This window comes from Osmerus mordax, chromosome 20, assembly GCF_038355195.1.
Source record: "Osmerus mordax isolate fOsmMor3 chromosome 20, fOsmMor3.pri, whole genome shotgun sequence".
In the NCBI taxonomy this organism is placed as follows: Eukaryota; Metazoa; Chordata; class Actinopteri; order Osmeriformes; family Osmeridae; genus Osmerus; species Osmerus mordax.
In genome coordinates this window covers 8,800,994-8,817,843 of record NC_090069.1, presented here as the reverse complement: position 1 = coordinate 8,817,843, position 16,850 = coordinate 8,800,994, and the positions used below count along the sequence as shown (strand labels likewise).

At 41.0% G+C, this 16,850-nt stretch overlaps 3 protein-coding genes across 3 annotated transcripts; 1 reads left to right on the top strand and 2 right to left on the bottom strand.

Moving 5' to 3' along the window:
• Window positions 1-1,430: 1,430 nt before the first annotated feature.
• On the bottom strand, window positions 1,431-10,219 carry aldh7a1 (aldehyde dehydrogenase 7 family, member A1). The gene is made up of 18 exons (XM_067258421.1): window positions 9,991-10,219; window positions 8,991-9,044; window positions 8,072-8,137; window positions 7,906-7,986; window positions 6,632-6,755; window positions 6,406-6,538; window positions 6,227-6,271; window positions 5,991-6,068; window positions 5,639-5,736; window positions 5,503-5,544; window positions 5,255-5,349; window positions 4,997-5,081; window positions 4,699-4,805; window positions 4,484-4,600; window positions 4,211-4,308; window positions 3,794-3,867; window positions 3,622-3,697; window positions 1,431-1,774 (listed from the first exon to the last, which is right to left on the bottom strand). The coding sequence occupies exons 1-18, from the start codon at window positions 10,183-10,185 to the stop codon at window positions 1,720-1,722; spliced, it is 1,623 nt and encodes a 540-aa protein (XP_067114522.1). The 5' UTR covers window positions 10,186-10,219; the 3' UTR covers window positions 1,431-1,719.
• An 849-nt stretch (window positions 10,220-11,068) lies between these two features.
• On the top strand, window positions 11,069-14,381 carry phax (phosphorylated adaptor for RNA export). Its single transcript, XM_067258361.1, has 5 exons — window positions 11,069-11,194; window positions 11,594-12,231; window positions 12,395-12,515; window positions 13,128-13,211; window positions 13,390-14,381. The coding sequence occupies exons 1-5, from the start codon at window positions 11,090-11,092 to the stop codon at window positions 13,660-13,662; spliced, it is 1,221 nt and encodes a 406-aa protein (XP_067114462.1). The 5' UTR covers window positions 11,069-11,089; the 3' UTR covers window positions 13,663-14,381.
• A 1,187-nt stretch (window positions 14,382-15,568) lies between these two features.
• Window positions 15,569-16,600, bottom strand: LOC136964565 (la-related protein 6-like). Its single transcript, XM_067258721.1, has one exon. It carries the CDS (start codon window positions 16,598-16,600, stop codon window positions 15,569-15,571), a length of 1,032 nt encoding a protein of 343 aa, XP_067114822.1.
• Window positions 16,601-16,850: the final 250 nt, after the last annotated feature.

Genomic DNA, 16,850 nt, shown 5'->3' with positions numbered 1-16,850 from the left:
ATATGGGGACCGTGGCTCCAGGCTGCTGGGCCTGCATGATGCCTCTGAGTGCCAGCAGCCTGACCAGCCCCAAACTGCCCACCGTGGTCTTCCTGGGGAACAGAGACTACTTCCAGAGGGTGTGGCCCGACATCCACTACTTTCCCTACATTTACTTCCTGCCTGTGAATCTATAGGGTTGTGGGGGAGGAACGTGGGCAAAGAGTATAGAAGCACAAGAGGCGACACTGATGCTTTTTTGGTAACAGTCACTAGGTGACGCTTCGGTAGCACGCCGCCATTGTGGAGTGAAAATTCCAACTGGAGTTACTGGACAACAGCACAGATAGTTAGCTACATACTAGCTAGTTATAGGTAACAGATGATTTTATATATATTTTTTGTGCTGACGTCAATATAAGTTCTTTGACGTGGGTTTGTGTGTGTGGTTGGATGAGAGTGTGTGTTTGTGGGGGGGGGGTGAGTGGTTGAAGTGAAAGAGTGCGTATTGTGGGGTTCTGTTGAAAAGTTCTGTTCCTTCCTCTGTCTGACTAGTCCCCTCTCTTCCTCCCCTTCCTCCCTCCCACCCTCTCGGGCAACACCTTGAGCGTGAAGTTTCTGAATGAGACAGGCTGGAGGAGGCAGACAGCTTCCCCCTGATGCAGGCCTTCTCTGTGGGCACGGTGTTCTCCCTGGATATGCTGGACTCTCATGGCCGCCGTGAGTCACAAGGAGGCTTTAGTCACTCCGTACTCATCCCTCTTCATTCACACCCATGGTTTACTCTCTAGGATGAATTTATCGTCCATTATGTAAAACCCTTGATTTCTGGCCTTTAGCCACCGATGTAGTGAAGTGAAATACAATCGGGAATCTGCACACACTATTTGAATGCCCAGTGTTTTTATTTTGAAGTGACCGGGGGCCTGTTCCATTAAGCGAATTTAAGCAGGCATGCCAGTTACTGTTCCGTTTATTTGGTAAACTTGCTTTATGGAACAGGCCCCCGATTTTCTGACTTCTTTTTTATTTTACTTGCGGCTTGAACGCGACGTCCGTCAAATAGAAAATCTACCTATCTCTCGCAAAGCTGCGCGGAGGCCCTTTGTCCTTAGGCTTTTAATAGATATCCAACCAGAATCTTCTGAAACATACAAAATGCCATAGCAATGAAAAGACCACATGTTAAGAATCAGTCAACAAAAATGTATCACAAAATAATTGAGATAAAAGTTGTCTATTATATAGATATAGACATAAGTATATATTATATGCATATTTACTGTGGCTACAAAAGTCATTTCAAATTCAAGTTGACAGATTAATTCTCTGAATAATTCAGAATGTTTAGTGGCTTTGTGCTGTTTTGTTGTCCCAACAAATATTACAATTTTACTACTTTGCCATCTTAACAGTTCAGAAAAGGCAACACTAAAAGTAAAAAATAAACGTTTTATATTTTCAAAATAAAGGCATGATTTATTTGTACAAAGCATCTGGTCCAGTATTAAAAGGCAGAAGTGGCAATTACAGATAAGTGCTTTCAACCAGGTGCATACTATGAGGATGGTTAGTTTTAATCTGAACTAGAAAATAAATGGAGGAGCCTTTTCTTTGTAACCACTACAAATACCAATCATATAAACATGGCAGAGAAGACTGCACAAACAAATGGTTAGTGTATTTCCTTGTGGGTTCATCAAGGTTGACTGGTTCCTGGCTGATCAACTTTAGCAAACTTCACTCAAACTTGATTCCCTGGGCCAAGGGGAGATCCTTGCTGTAGTTGATTGTGCTGGAGTGGAAGAAAAAAAAAATACAGTTTTGTGAGAAAATGCCTATCGATAAAAAGTGTACCATCTGTAGAACTGATAGGCTTGTATACAGTACTGTTGGCATACATTCCACTCAAATGCCGTGACATACACTGCTGTGTTTTATAACACACAATGAAGGTGCCACAATGATGTGACTTTCCAGTAAGTTAACTGTGAAACTTCATAGAGGAGTGTGACTTGTTGGGTGTGCTTTGCCTTCGGCAAGGACACAACCTTTGTTCTCTCACATATATATTATTGGGTGTGCTCAAGCCTTCGGCGAGAGCACAACCTTTGTTCTCTCACATTTATATTATTATTATTATTTTTATTCTTTTTGCCCCCCTAAAACTCAGTCAATATTTGGCCTACATAGACAACGTAGGTGTCAAATGTTTCGTCTTGGTAGCGATTGAGTTGCTTCTATTGGAATTTCCGTTCCGTTGCATGGTTTAGGCTCAAGTTAAGTTTTTGTGGCGAAAAGTGAAGCTAACGGTGGCTAATTTGCTAGCCACAGTCACTGACGTTACTAACGTCACTACGTCACTAACATCACGAAAACACGCGTGACTACCTTTGGCAGAACATTCGTTTCGCATCTGTTAACCTGGGGGATAGCTAGGCTAACTATAGCTTTACTGCAAGGCAGCTGCGGAAACGCCACAAGCAAAGAGGCCAGGGTGATAACTATTTACTCATTTTACTTTGTGATATGACACACAATTGTCATGTGTAATGTACAGTATAAGCTGATATTATTAAGGAAGTACATCTACTTTCGGAAACAGTAGTCTACTATTTCACTGAAGTATTAGCATCATGACATTAGCCTGTGTTGCCCGGGCAACACATACTACAGTGGTCTATGATGTAGCGTTATCTGTTTTCAATCGTTAAAATAAACATTCCTCACATATACATTTTCGTTGTAGGATTTATTCTGACATTAGTAAACGATTTGTTGGTGAAATTACCATTACCTGTGGTTTCAAACCAGTGTAGCTCACTGCAACGCTGTCGCTTACGCGAGACACTACAAAAACATCTACACTACACAGCTGTTTAGGAAGTCAAACGGTGACAGAACATGTTCGGCACTCCCCATACTTAAATCAAAAGTCTATCTAACTACTAACCTGAACTTCATTGCCACAGCCTAAACGTTGTCAATCTGTTCATGAAAATAATTAATTTCAGTTTAAACCGTACAACGGAACGTTAAATCCAATTCAACCAACGCAATCGCTACCAAGACGAACACAGCAGTAGTCTAGTACTGTACCGTAGTAGTACAATTTACCGGGGCAGCTTCTCCACACAGGGCTATATTGCATTTTGCGTTGTTACTGACAATGATCGCTACCAGTGAGCTTTTTATCAATGAGCGATTTTCCACTAAATAAATGTCAAGCTTATTTACGTTTTGGGGGGCATATTTTCAGTTAGCAGATGAAAATATCACGAGAAGGGAAAAACTTAAAAGGACGTTTAAGTCATAGAGATTAGGTCAATTTTTACACCGGTCTGCCAAATTTATTCGTTTTGATTCAACGATGAGGCTGCGTCTTGCAGGGGAAATGAGAAGACATCTATTTCATTCTACACTTCACTCGTATTTTCAGTTGTAAATGAGCAGCAAAAAAAATATGCTTTTAAATCTATGTAATCTTTATAAATAATAAGTATGCATTTTTATATAACATATACAGAAATATCAGTTGTAAAAATGTCATTCAAAAACGGATCCCTGTGCAACCGACGCAAGCAAGCACACCCTACAATTTCCCCAGAAATTGTACCCTCTCTAGTTTTTTTTGTCTCTTACCACGTTGACCGTCTCATGTATTGCTTCCAAGAGTCACTACCTGACTCGCGTCCTCCTCCAGTATGTTTCTCACCACCTAGACACACACACACGCACACACACACAATTAGCAGTCAACTCTTAATGCAAAAAGGACGTAATAGTCAGTAATACATGCAGATTCCCAACTAACCAAAGGCTCCTCCAATCTCGGCTCCACTGGTAGGGATGTTTACATTGACAATACCGCAGTCTGATCCTTTGGGTCTAGAAAAATGACAAACTTGGCTTTAAAATCTGCACCTTGAGATTACACTTCTAATGGATTAAATCCTATATTCTTATAGCAACCATAAACATTATCTAAAATCTAATTCCATACACAGGTTTCCAGTAGGGATGCACAGATGACCACTGGCTCTCTTCAGTGTAATTGTATTTATTTTAACAGAAAAGGTTGGTATTGGAAGTCCACCATTGTCTGATACTCATCTAATGAGGTGTATAGCAGAGCGACAGGCCCACCTCCAACAACGCAACAAGCTGAGGGACAAGTGTAGTCGTAACATTTGACAGATGGTATTGTGTGAAGTAGACAGGACTGTCTTACCCCAGCCAGCGGAAAACACGACCCATGTCCTTTGTAAAGATACTGCTGGAAAGACCCTGTTTAACCTCGTTGTTCCAGGCAAAGGCCTCTTCCTCCGTCTGAAAAGAGGGTTTAGAATAAGGAAATTGTACATAAACTGTACATAATTCAAAGCAATATTGTACTTTCTTAGTGTTTCAAAAGCCAGTGTTCTTTACAAAAGTAGTTTGAACACTTGTGTGTCCTTTGACAAAATCGGTTTGTGTGAGCCACAACACGACAAGCATTTGATACCTTGAACTTGAGGATGTAAAGGATGGGGACGAAGGTCTCGGTGTGGACGATGGGAGCATCATGAGCCAGCCCTGTGATGATGGTGGGCTCCACATAGTTGCCAGGGCGATCCATTACCTGGCCATCACACAATAAATAGCAACCTGTTGGCCAACACTTTTGTATAAGACAAACCCACCTCAACTCACTCAACTAAAATATATGTCTCCAGGTACCTTTCCTCCACACACTAGCGTGCCGCCCTGCTGCTTGGCCTGCTCGATGGCGGCCAGGTACTGATCCACAGCCTGTTTGGTGTGAAGAGGTCCATACAGGGTACTTGCTGTTAGATAAGAGGGATAAAAAACATGTATTAAATCGGTCAAAAACTAAGTGACACAGTCGGAGTGATCTGAAATACAATATGAACAATCCCACAGTGTATAATAAATATTAGTTGGTTCAAATGTTAAACAGATGTTGGCCTGCCCCTTCCCCCTCAGAGATGCATATTGGATGGTAAACAAGACTCACGGTCCCAGGGGTCTCCGATTCGGACTTGTTTGTAGGCTTTGGCCACCCTCTCCACAACTACATCGTGGATGCTTTCGTGCAACATCTAAATGGACATTCAGACACGATCATTACATATGTACTACAACACATTTTCTATGGGACTATTGTCACTAATCCAAATGGGAGAAAGTTAGTCATTTCCTTTGGACGCATTTGAAACTCGTCAGTTGCTGTAAACACAGTGGTATGCAGAGCTGCCTGGGGGACTGATCTTACCAGTCTCCGGGTCGTGGTACAGCGCTGTCCGGCAGTTCCCACAGAGGCAAACACACAACCTGGCACTACCAGGTTCAGGTCAGCATCCTCAAACACTGGGAAGAACAGATCGTTATGTCTGCATGACTCTAACCAGCAGAATACATGATCATTTATGCGATGAGCTTTATTTTGCAACCTGCTACATACTGTACAGTATGACAATTCTTTACTGCTACAAACAGGGCTTTAAAAACATTGTATCTTACCTATGATGGCATTGTTGCCGCCAAGCTCCAGCAACTGTCGACCTGTAGATGGATACTATATTCTTTCTCATGTTTTAAAGAACACCTCACATGGCAAGTAGTAAAGCCAAATGTCTGTGACCAGTGGTAGACTCACCAAACCGCTCTTGAACAGTCATGGCCACCATTTTCCCAACAAGTGTGCTGCCTGTGAATGACACTAGGTCCACTCTCTCATCCTTGGACATTGCCATGCTATCAAAAATGTAATTAGGTTTTAAAAGGTCATATTCTGCCACTTGTACACCATGTCCCATTAAGTTAATAATAATAGATGCCTTGTTCCAGAGTTGCCCGTGTTTCACTATCTGCGGGTTATGAGTTCAATATGTTGGTGTATGATTGCAGCTAAAACAGCTACTTTCTTGGTTTTTTTGAGGATGTAGAGGAATGTTAAATGTTAAAAGTTTTAACATTTTAAAATATTCAAAGCAGGATATGAAACTCACCCAATATCAGCCCCTCCACATGTCATGGAGCAGATCGCACCAGGCAGGTGGTTCTCCTCCAGCACCTCTGCTACAATTCTGTCAACCCACGCACACACACCTGATTAATTCATTTGCTTTAAATTTAACTGCATCTGCTTCTTTGAAAATATTCCTTCGCTAGTGTTTTCACATCACTTCACTGCATCAGAAGAATTTGCATCTGTACTGAAACTGCATGTGCAAAGGCCACTTACTTAGTGACAGCCACACTGGTGAGTGGGGTGGTGGGAGCTCCTTTCCTGTGGAGGGCATTGAACATAAGATTTTTCTCCTGGTTACACTGTAGCAATGAACTGATACCTGATAACTTTTGTCTGAACAGGTTTACATTTCAGACATTTAGTGACTGAATAATGTGACCGTTAGACCTTACCAAAGACAGACATTGCCACAGATAAGAGCAATGGCATTGTTCCAGCCGTAGACGGCTACAGGAAAGTTAAAGGCTGTAATGATGCCCACTAGACCCACAGGGTTCCACTGCTCAATCAGCGCATGACCTGGCCCTGGGAAGCAAAGATTTTATTAAAACGTTTTATTTTCAAAATAAAAGAGAATGTTTCTTGATACATTACAGTCCACTACTAATCCACACTGACTTTCAGATGGAAGGATTGGACCACCAATCATTCTAGATAGGCCCACAGCGTAGTCACAAACGTCAACATATTCTTGGACCTCTCCGACTCCCTCAATGTAGATCTTCCCCATCTCAAGAGACACCTAAATCCAGGAGAAAATATTATGTGTATACTGCAAATCAAGATTCCTTGAACATCAAACTGCCCTTTTGTTCTTGACCAGGCCATTATGGATCAACTACTTCGAGTACGATATGAAAGGTCAACATGTGCTGAGAATTCAATAGGCATGGAGTAGGCCTGTCAACGAATATTCTATATTCGAATAGTGGTTAAAAACTGAAATTCGAATGTGAAAATTAAATATTCGAATGTAAAAAAGGAGGTTTAAAAAAGCGACAAAAAAAAACAACCGCGGCAGCAGCGGCGCGTCTGTCTGCTTTGCGGGTGGGCGTGAGCCTCAGCGTCACTGCTGACAGTTGACTTGCATGGAACATGGCAGAAAGTGCAGAACCCAGCTTGACCGCAGCAGAGAAAGTGATTGTAACCCCAAAAAATCTAAAGAGTGATGTCTGGAAATATTTTGGATTTTGGTCAGTTGATGGTAAACTTGTTGAGCCTACAGCTAAAGTAGTGTGTAAGCTATGTAAGCTAGAGTTAGCTTACAATTCAACAACTAGGAAGTTGAGGCTACATCTCCATGTTTACCACAGCACAGCTCGCTCGGAGCGTTCAATGTCGGTTCTATACTGTAAAACTTCAATTAATGTTACAGGGCTCCAGACTAACTTTTTTTTACTAGGAACACCGTAGCCCCTGAAAGAAAATTTTATGAGCGCAAGCAGGAAATTTAGGGGCACACCTTTCAAATATACCTGTAATTAAATTATTAATGTAACAAGAGAGGGTACAATTTCTGGGGAAATTGTGGGGTGTGCTTACTTCGGTTGCAGATGGGTCATTTTTACAACTGATATACAGCGACGCACCACACAAGCTTGAGTTTAAATACATTATCTAATGTGACATTACGTACTGTATGCAAGTCTTCCTAGAAGGGGCGATTTTAGACCCTTTTTAGGGGTGCTCAAGCCTGTCCTGTTATTGACGTGCCTAATGGGCAACCAGAAATTCTAATATATGTGTTTTTTTAAAGGGAATATTCGAACGTCATTTTTGAGCAATTTTGACAGCCCTAGTATGGACAAACATGCCATAAGATTCACAATCAAAAACATTGGCCTGTTATGTCACTTTTTCTTTCTGTCACAGCACACAATAAGGGGTCTTACCAAGCTGCCGAGAACTTTGATTTTCTTCCTCAGTGCATCGCCGATCTGTCTCACAATCTCTCCTCTCTTGGGAGCTGGGATCTACGTTCCACAGGAGAATTGGTGAGTCACTCGAGTGGCTGAGAAGTGATAGACGCAGGTGGCATTCAGTCATTACTGTACTTACATCAGCCCAGACTTTCCATGCTTCCCTCGCCTTCTGCACAGTTTCTTCATACTCTGCCAGGGTAGCCTGAACAACAGAGGAGTTAACCTAAGTATATATTAACTCCAGAACAAAATATTTAAAACTTTGTATGAAAAGAAGCATTATCAGTGAACCTCACCTGTTAACCTGTGGTTAACAGGTGAAACGTGGCCTTTGCATAATGCCTTTGGCCACCCAGTCTAGATTTATATTTAGACACCTGGAACCACGTAGCTAATCTCATTGCTTACCTCTCCTTTCCCATTTAAGGTTACCTTTCCTATAAAACAGGTCTATAGCTTGCTCTTTTATTAAACAAACTAAATGGCCTCTACATGGTCGGTCGCTTTTTTTGAGAATCGTAGTTTGTGCTCACAATCCAACATTCTGATTTCATTATATTTCTTGTTGGGCTCTCACCCCTACGGTGTTCAGCAAATTTAAAATATTATTTGTCACTGAAAGATACCCTGACTTGGTGTGTCCCTTGTTGGGCACACAGCTAGAGGAGGGACACTTAAGATTTGGAAGAATGATGTCATATCACAGATGGGGGTGAGTGCAAGACTGGGGGTATGAGTGTTACGGGGGGGGGGGGATTATTTAGAAAGACTCACTAGAGTATTTGATATGCATTCAAGTTTTGAGACTGAAGGAGCACCTATACCAATCAGTCATGTAATCATATGGGGACTCCTTCCAAATTTACAGGCTAAAGTGAAACGACCGGACGTGAATTGGGAAAACAATGTCTAGATGTACTTATGGATTATGTAAAACATAACTACAATCTGATTCTGGAGAGAAAGTTCATTCACATTACCCCAACAACAAAAGGTTATCCTGAATGTTGGGAAATCACATTTTCCTGTGCCAACTCAGACCATGTGTACTTTACCTGGCGTACTCTGGCAATAGGCTCATTATTCGCAGGGCAGTATGATGTGACAACCTTTAAGACAGAACACCAGTTTAGACACAATATCTCACCACAAAGCTGCAATACACTGACATTAAGGAAGGGAAATAGAGAGATAGCAACAAAAACATGCCAAGAAAGTCACTGAAACATATTACCAATACTGTTTCAAATATTGGAATAAATGGTTGGATGAAATAACAGTATTATGTTCTCATGAAATTTCTATTTCTGGACATTTTTGAAAGTCAATTGGGCAAGATTTTTGGCAACTACAATTTACAACCTTGCAAGTCACCACTAGGGGTCACTGAGGATCTATTTCGAAAATGACAAATTAGCTAGCTTGTAGTAGCCTACATGGCTTAGCTTGCTAGCCTGCTAAAGAACAGCTGACAAGTTTGTTGCACAAATTCAACCTCCAAGTTAAATGCTTTTCATTCAAGTTATTCAATTACTTACTTTGCTTACTTTGGCATTTATTTTGTGCTATGGGAGGATCAATAGACATTTCATTTAGTAGTTATAATATGACAGTTGAAGAGCTAAGTTGCTTAGTTTTAAGACCGTGAGCTGTCCATCATGGGTGTCACTGTAGTGTTAGTGTCCCAAGCGCTGCAAAGATGGCTTTTTGAGTTGACCACAAGAACCGAGCAAACTTAATACTGGTTGCCACAAATTATGAAACAATGGCAAGATACCTCTCAAAATAAAATATTTTAATATTTCAAAAAACAACAATAAAACAAGAGATATTGCATCAATGGAAAAGTTTAGCCAACAAGCAAGATTATAAAAGAATTGGCACTTGCAGCAACTGTTCGAATTCAACAGTTTTAGAAATGTTATGCTGAACTGAATCAAACGTGGTTAACCTGTGGTTAACAGGTGAAACGTGGCCTTTGCATAATGCCTTTGGCCACCCAGCCTAGATTTATATTTAGACACCTGGAACCACGTAGCTAATCTCATTGCTTACCTCTCCTTTACCTCCCCAAGTCCCGTTGTAAACACCATCATTATCCTCACTTAGACCCAACTCTTTTAGCCATGCATACTTGGGCTGGTTTATCAGGAGTGTAGACATAGCCGCGGATTGCTGACAGCGAACTGTGAGAAGTTTCCTTCGGAGGGCCCAGTGCCGTACAATTGTTAACGTGAGGGAGCGCTGCATGGTTGGATGAAGGGTGCAATAAAAGACGTGTATGCACACTTTCTACGCAAGTAGGTAGTAGCTAGTTGTCCTCGTGACATGAACTTTGATGATTGGTCCTCGAGCGGCACAGCCTCCTTTTTTTCTTATTTATTGCAGAACAACAACACAAATACGCTCCATACAGAAGATTGCAATGTTGTTTCTGTCACAAGATACATTGTAGCATCAACAGTTATAAATAAAATGTTTAAAAAAAACAACAAAGCGGCAAAGCCTCTTGGAGAAACACGACCGTGCTCTTCCTGGTCATACAAATTCTCCAAGTACATTTTTCCTAGGTCATAGCCAAGGTCAAATTAGAAACATCATGTTCATTCAAAAAGCCACTGTGCTTTTAAGTCATGGCAGAAGTAGCTGCAACTGAGTCTAGTTATCAGTCCCCAGAAATTCACTGTGTGCATATACCGCTGAACAATTTCAGTTAATTCTTTCACTAGTCACATTAATAGTATTAAAGTAACTTTTCAACAACTATAACTAATGATTACAATACTGGACTGATATCCCTCTATGCATGATTTATACATAGATTAACTGCACTGTGAGAGGTTGATAAACGAGATAAAATGTAAATTAAATGTCGTCTGGAAGGAATCATTTTAGTATTGAAAGGCATCATCAAAGTGCTAAAACATCTTTGCAGCTAGATATACTGTATATACTATACTTAGAACTTTATTATTTGTTAAAACCATACTTTTTTTCATGGAACAACCTACTTCTCAAATCATACGCAACCACAAGAACTTGATGACATTCTTGTAAAAACGAACTAATAATTTTGTCGCTTTCGATTGGCTCAGCAAAGAGGAAGTAATCCACAACTGTACATGCTCTTGGTATTTACTTCCGTTTTGCAGAAATGGCGGGTCTCGCAGCCGCAATGGACAATGATCTGGAAGATGGCGAGATTTCTGGCTCAAACTCTGATTCAGAAATGGGAACTACACTTAATGATCGATCCCAGGTAAGAATTAATGATAGCAAAGGGCACACTTTGATAACCGCATGCATTATGACTTGTTTGTGAATTGTTGTGGCGCTCTTGTAGTTTACTGTACGTGTTAGCAATCGATAATTGCATTCAACACTAAACATAGCTTGCTTGCTTTGTCGTGATTAGAAATTGTGGCTGGCTACTCAGTGTTTGGAGGAATGCGTAACGAATTGTAACTAGGAAGGAAATGTTATGAGTGCTACTTAGCTGGCTGCTATGCATGGTAGGTAGCCACCATTTGCCATCTCAAATGTGAGGGACTGGCCCATTTTGTTAAAATGGGTAGATGGCTAACCTGGCTTTTGTGTCAACAATGTATAAACTGAATTAACTTAACTGAATGTTCATCTTAAATGTTTCTTGCCTTAGATGCCTGAACCTACAGTTTTCAGTGGCCAGCCTTTCCAGTCCAGGGCTGTGCCACAGTCAACCCAATCAGTGACAAGCTACCGTAACATCATAAGAACAGCAGACTCCAGCGATAGTGACCATGATTCTGACGAGGATGCGTCGCTGTGGAGGAGGAAACGTCAGAAGTGCTCTAACGCTCCACCACCCGCAACTTTTGCCGCCGGGCGCGTAGGTACCCAGGTACAGCCTAGTGCCCCGGGAGGCCGCAAAGTCAATAACATCTGGGGCTCCATAGTCCAAGAGCAAAGCCAGGAAGCAGTGGCAGCAGAGCTCGGTATTCTTGGGATGGAGGGCAGTGTTAGCATGGCAAGCAGAGACGTGGAGACCTATAACTACGTTTTGGCTCGAAAGCTTATGGATAAAGAGAGGGAGCTTGAGGAACTACAGCAGAATCAGGGTGAGGTCTCCATGTTGAATGCTCAGCTGGATGAGTATATGAAGACCCGGGGGGAGTCAGAGAGTGGAGGTGGCCATTCTAAGAGGAAGCGCTCAGCGAAAGAGCGACTGGGCCCTAGAGCAGAGATGGACGTCAAAGGCCGATATGAGATCACGGAGGATGACCCGGAAGATAGGGTCATAGATGAGATTTCATACAGGTGTGTTAAACCAGCTGCTACAAATTTCTCTGATAGCTTGTTAAACTCCATGTCCAAGCCATATGTCCTAAAAACATCTTATTTTTCTTTCATAGGGTCAACAAAGTCACACAATCATACAATAACCTGGTACTAACTTGCGGATCCTTCTTTTCTCTTCAAGGCTTCAAGAGCCCAAAAGGGAATTAATAGAGCGTGTTGTTAGTGTCATTGGAAAGAAGAAAGCAATAGAACTTCTTGGAGAGACCGCAACACTTGAGGAAAATGGTGGTGTATACACTATGGTATGTAACTGTATTGATATCAGTGATTGATATTGAATTATATTGTGTATTTTGATGGAAATGGTTAAAATCACAATTGTTCAAGGCTAAAGAGTTACCTTTGATGTCCCAATTAATCGTAATATATTCTATTGAAATCTTCTTGTCTTTTGTAAAGGCTGCTCAAATGGACTATTGTGTCTGCATGTCATTTAAGGCAGGGTAGGCAAGTTTTGCAAAACAATCAATTTTAGCTCAAGTTCGAAAGGATTCAAACCAAAATATTCCACCCCCTCCCTTCAAAGCTACCCCTTCCAAACACATAAACACGCTGTCTGACTGCTGCCAGGAGGTAGACAGACAGACAGACAAGTAAGCCCGTCCAATCATTGCATTCGGTCTGAATGCCGTCCAATCATTAGTGCCGGTCTAACTTTAATGATTGATCATGTTAGTTACAGCCCACAGATACTGGATTGATTTAATTTTACCGTAAACCATTTAGATTTATTGGTTGCCATGAGGATGTGAAGTTTATTTCAGCAAATATAAGAAAAAGTGTTTCTCAACTGCATTACCTACCCAGACTTTAAGTGCTTATTTACCTCTCCTGGGTGTTTTCCTCCCCTGTAGGATGGCAGCAGGCGACGAACCCCAGGTGGGGTATACCTCAACTTGCTCAAGAACACCCCCAGCATCCTCAGTGAGCAGATTAAGGTAAGACACATTTTCTACTTCTTAAATGGTTGACTTGATGCATGCACCTATAGTATACTGGAATTATTAGCCAGCATCCTATCTTTAAGTTTTATATGTATTTCAACCTTTTGAATAATTAGTTTCTTGTTCGTATTATGGTGTATTAACATAGATGCCTTTTTTGTAAAACAAATAGGAAATATTCTTTGATGAAAACCAGAAAGAACAGAAGAGTAAAAAATCTGCCCAAAAGAGAAGGCGACATGTGGTGGCCAAAAAGATGAAGCAGGCCATCAACACACTGAACATGCAGGACCATGATGATGTCTCCAGAGAGACTTTTGCAAGTGATACCAATGAAGCCTTGGAGTCTCTCGAGGAGGTTGCTGAAGAGGACCAACCAGAACCTGCCCAGGGAACTGAGGAGACACCGGTAGTCTACAACTCCACTGACCTTGAGGTTTTTTGAGCCAAAGGAACTTGTGCTTGTTGGACTAAAAACATTTCATGAAACTGGATGAGAGATAAATGATGATGTTTAGATAAAGGATGAAAGCACTGTAAATTACTGTTCTCGCCTGTGTTGCAGTACTATTAGTACTAAGTACCTGCTTTCCTTGTCTAATAGCTCCTAAGTTGAAGACAAAAACTAGGAATTGCTCATTAATATTATTATATTTGTATCTTAAAATGCGTCCTGAAATGCAGCGGTTTTCTTTTTGAGGGGGGGGGGGGGGAATATATAATTTTGCCCCCATAGTAAGATACATATTTGGAAGTATCCTACTTTTATTGCAAAAACACATGGCCATGTCCAAAGAAATATAGAACTGCTTGCTACTTGCCACTGTGTATTAGCAAATGTCAGCTTTATGCAAGTTTCTCTTAGACCAATCTTCAGTGTTTGAGATACCATTCATCCCCCCCCCCCCCCCCTTTTTAGGTTTGACCTTATGTCTTGAATTGTGTAGAAATGCATGCATCTAGGGGAGGCTAAAAGTAAGAGTGTAGTTAATTGCATTTCCTAATATGTGTGGTGTTTGTTACATTGAGACACAGAAGTGCACTAGTGTCTAAATGAGAAGCCATTAACACTTTTTGGACATTTAATCCGTCTTAACTACACATTCCTGGCTAAATATCACAGAATGGACAATTGCTCAAAAATAAACTTTTATTTCCACCTATCGTTGAGCCTTTTTTTCATAGCCTTCTACAGAAAGTTTAAATAAAAATGAATAAATCAGATTATTCCAACACAATTAATGTTCATCTCAAATAGAATTAGCTGTACGCTGTCCTAGATGTTTGCACAGCTGACAAAAGAGCTCTGATGAAATTATTATTGACCTTCAGCTTCCAACAAAGTGTAGCACCCCTTTACCAAACTGTATTTAATGGACTGCAAACAGCACTTAATGTCTGGCCATATGTTGTCATGGTGACAGGCTGGTAAATGTGTCATTCTAAAGGTTGAAATGGGTTTTCAGGCTATATAAAATATATTTTGTATACTGTACTGTTTTTCTCCAGAAGAGCGTGACTCATTATGACCTTGACCATATTCAATGAAAACTTCAGAATTGCTGAAATAAACTGCAAATCTGAATCATAAGACGGGTACGCTGGAAAAAAGAGACATGGAATTGTAGAGCTCATGATTTATCATTTGTTAAAATTACAAAATATAATCCATTCAATACAACTCACTCAGTTTACAGAAGTTGAACAAAACAATTATCTAAGTCATTAAGATGAGGAGAAAGACAAAGCTTTGTCTTCTTTATCCAAAACTGACTGAAGTACTCAATACATTTATACTAGGGTTGTAACGATACACTCAGATCACAAAACAATACGTATCACGATACTGGGTGTACGATACAATACGTATCACGATATTTTGAACAACATTTTAAATGAAACTGAAATTCAATTAACAGATTTATTTCCAAAACATTAAACATTTTCAAGAATTTTCTTTGTTGTACATACAATTTAGTTAACTCAGTTCATGCGATTTCTGTGTATGCAATGAATGCACGCATGACGCAGGTGCAGAGTAGGTCACGCACTGGTAGCTCAACCAATAGGATCAAACAGACGTCATATTGTAAACATGTTGCCATAACTCTACGATACATATTGTAAAAAGGTTGAATTGCGATATATTGTTCCACGATATATTGTTACAACCCTAATTTATACTACTGTACATTTATCAAAAACCATTGGAAATTAGTTAAGTATTTAAGTAGTACATGTTTTACCATCCCTCCCCCATTCTGCATAATGGTCCAATCAACTTGCAGTCACTTAAACGCAATTTGACAAAACACCACACTGTTATCTATTAATAACACAAACAGCTAAGCTCACATCTTGAGTGTGTACAGAAGTCTTCGTTCAACCTTAGTGATATGAAATCCACTTGTCTCATCTGGTCCATATGGGAACCGAATGACCCCGAAGGGTAGCGTATCCCCCATTCTCTTGTTTCCTAGACGACCCTGTCTAATACTACTGTCATCGAGCATAGACGCTTCTACGCCAGATAGCTCGCGCCTTTGAGCCCTTGGTTTCTGGATGTTGCAAATATTAGTTGCATTGTGATGGTTCCGCCGGTTCAACTCAGGGCTAGTGTCGGGACTCATCCACACCTCGGAGACCAGGAGTGGGGATGCTCGGGGGACAGCTGGGAGGGACGTGCGGAGGACCCTAGGACTGGAGCGGGGGCTTGAACGTGGGCTATTCCATGGACTGCTACACACTTGGCCTGATGAGAAGTGAGGAATGTGGAGTGGGGAGCATGAGGCCACTTCCGATTCAGACGAGCTGTATGCTGAAGAGTCATCCCCTCTGTATTGGAGCTGGTTCATTCGGCGGTTGACGATTTCTACACCTTTACAATTGCCTTTTTCCTCAACCAGGTCCAACCCTGCTTTCTTTTTTAAGGTTTTTCCTATTAGAATAACTTTCACTGAACCTTCCAACTGGGACAGCTGGTTATAGGCCCTTCCTGCACCTTCTAGGTCTTCATACTCCACCAGAAAGCTCTCCTGAGAACAAAGTTCAGGATACCTGTAACTATTCCTTTGCACCTCTGGTGGGAGCTCCCTTCCAGGCCTGAAGACCTTGACTGTGCAGATGCTTCCAAAGGGCTCCAGGATGCTGATAGCAGTTTCCATAGTGCTACTAAGAGGTTTAGGGACCTTAGTGTCAGAATTAGGAGAGACATCTGACAGGTTCCAGACCAGCAGAAATTTGCTAGGTACTTGAGCCAAGAGAGACTCTGGTACTGGGTCTTTTCGCCTCACCTTGTTGCCTTCCTCGTTGAGTTCTAGCTTTGAGGAGTAATGTTGGAGGGCATAGGCTGTAATCCTCCAGTCTTTGGTCAGATGCTTCATCTAGTCAGAACATAAAATGTATATTATTTCATTTCAATGTGATGTATAGGAAACAAAGTTTAACTATTTTGAATTGATATAGTACTATAAGTGAGGAGACGATGATGTGAATTCTTTAGAGAAGAAAGATAAAGCATCTTACCTTTTTAAAAGATGTCAGAAGCTTTACGTTCACATAACCCATCTTATTTCTTCTGACATGTTTCAGTAAGAAAGTATCTTTGGCTAGGTTGTCATCTGAAAGATAGTG

What these genes read in the sequence shown, in the direction of transcription:
- aldh7a1 (XM_067258421.1), bottom strand. Translation starts at nt 10,185, where the DNA reads ATGCAGCGCTCCCTCACGTTAACAATTGTACGGCACTGGGCCCTCCGA. An exon ending in CATGGAAAGTCTGGGCTGAT is followed by an intron (nt 7,987 to 8,071) that starts GTAAGTACAGTA and finishes TGTGGAACGTAG; the next exon opens with ATCCCAGCTCCCAAGAGAGG. An exon ending in AATCGGAGACCCCTGGGACC is followed by an intron (nt 4,806 to 4,996) that starts GTGAGTCTTGTT and finishes CTTATCTAACAG; the next exon opens with CAAGTACCCTGTATGGACCT.
- phax (XM_067258361.1), top strand. Translation starts at nt 11,090, where the DNA reads ATGGCGGGTCTCGCAGCCGCAATGGACAATGATCTGGAAGATGGCGAG. An exon ending in CACTTAATGATCGATCCCAG is followed by an intron (nt 11,195 to 11,593) that starts GTAAGAATTAAT and finishes TTCTTGCCTTAG; the next exon opens with ATGCCTGAACCTACAGTTTT. An exon ending in ATAGATGAGATTTCATACAG is followed by an intron (nt 12,232 to 12,394) that starts GTGTGTTAAACC and finishes TTTCTCTTCAAG; the next exon opens with GCTTCAAGAGCCCAAAAGGG.
- LOC136964565 (XM_067258721.1), bottom strand. Translation starts at nt 16,600, where the DNA reads ATGAAGCATCTGACCAAAGACTGGAGGATTACAGCCTATGCCCTCCAA.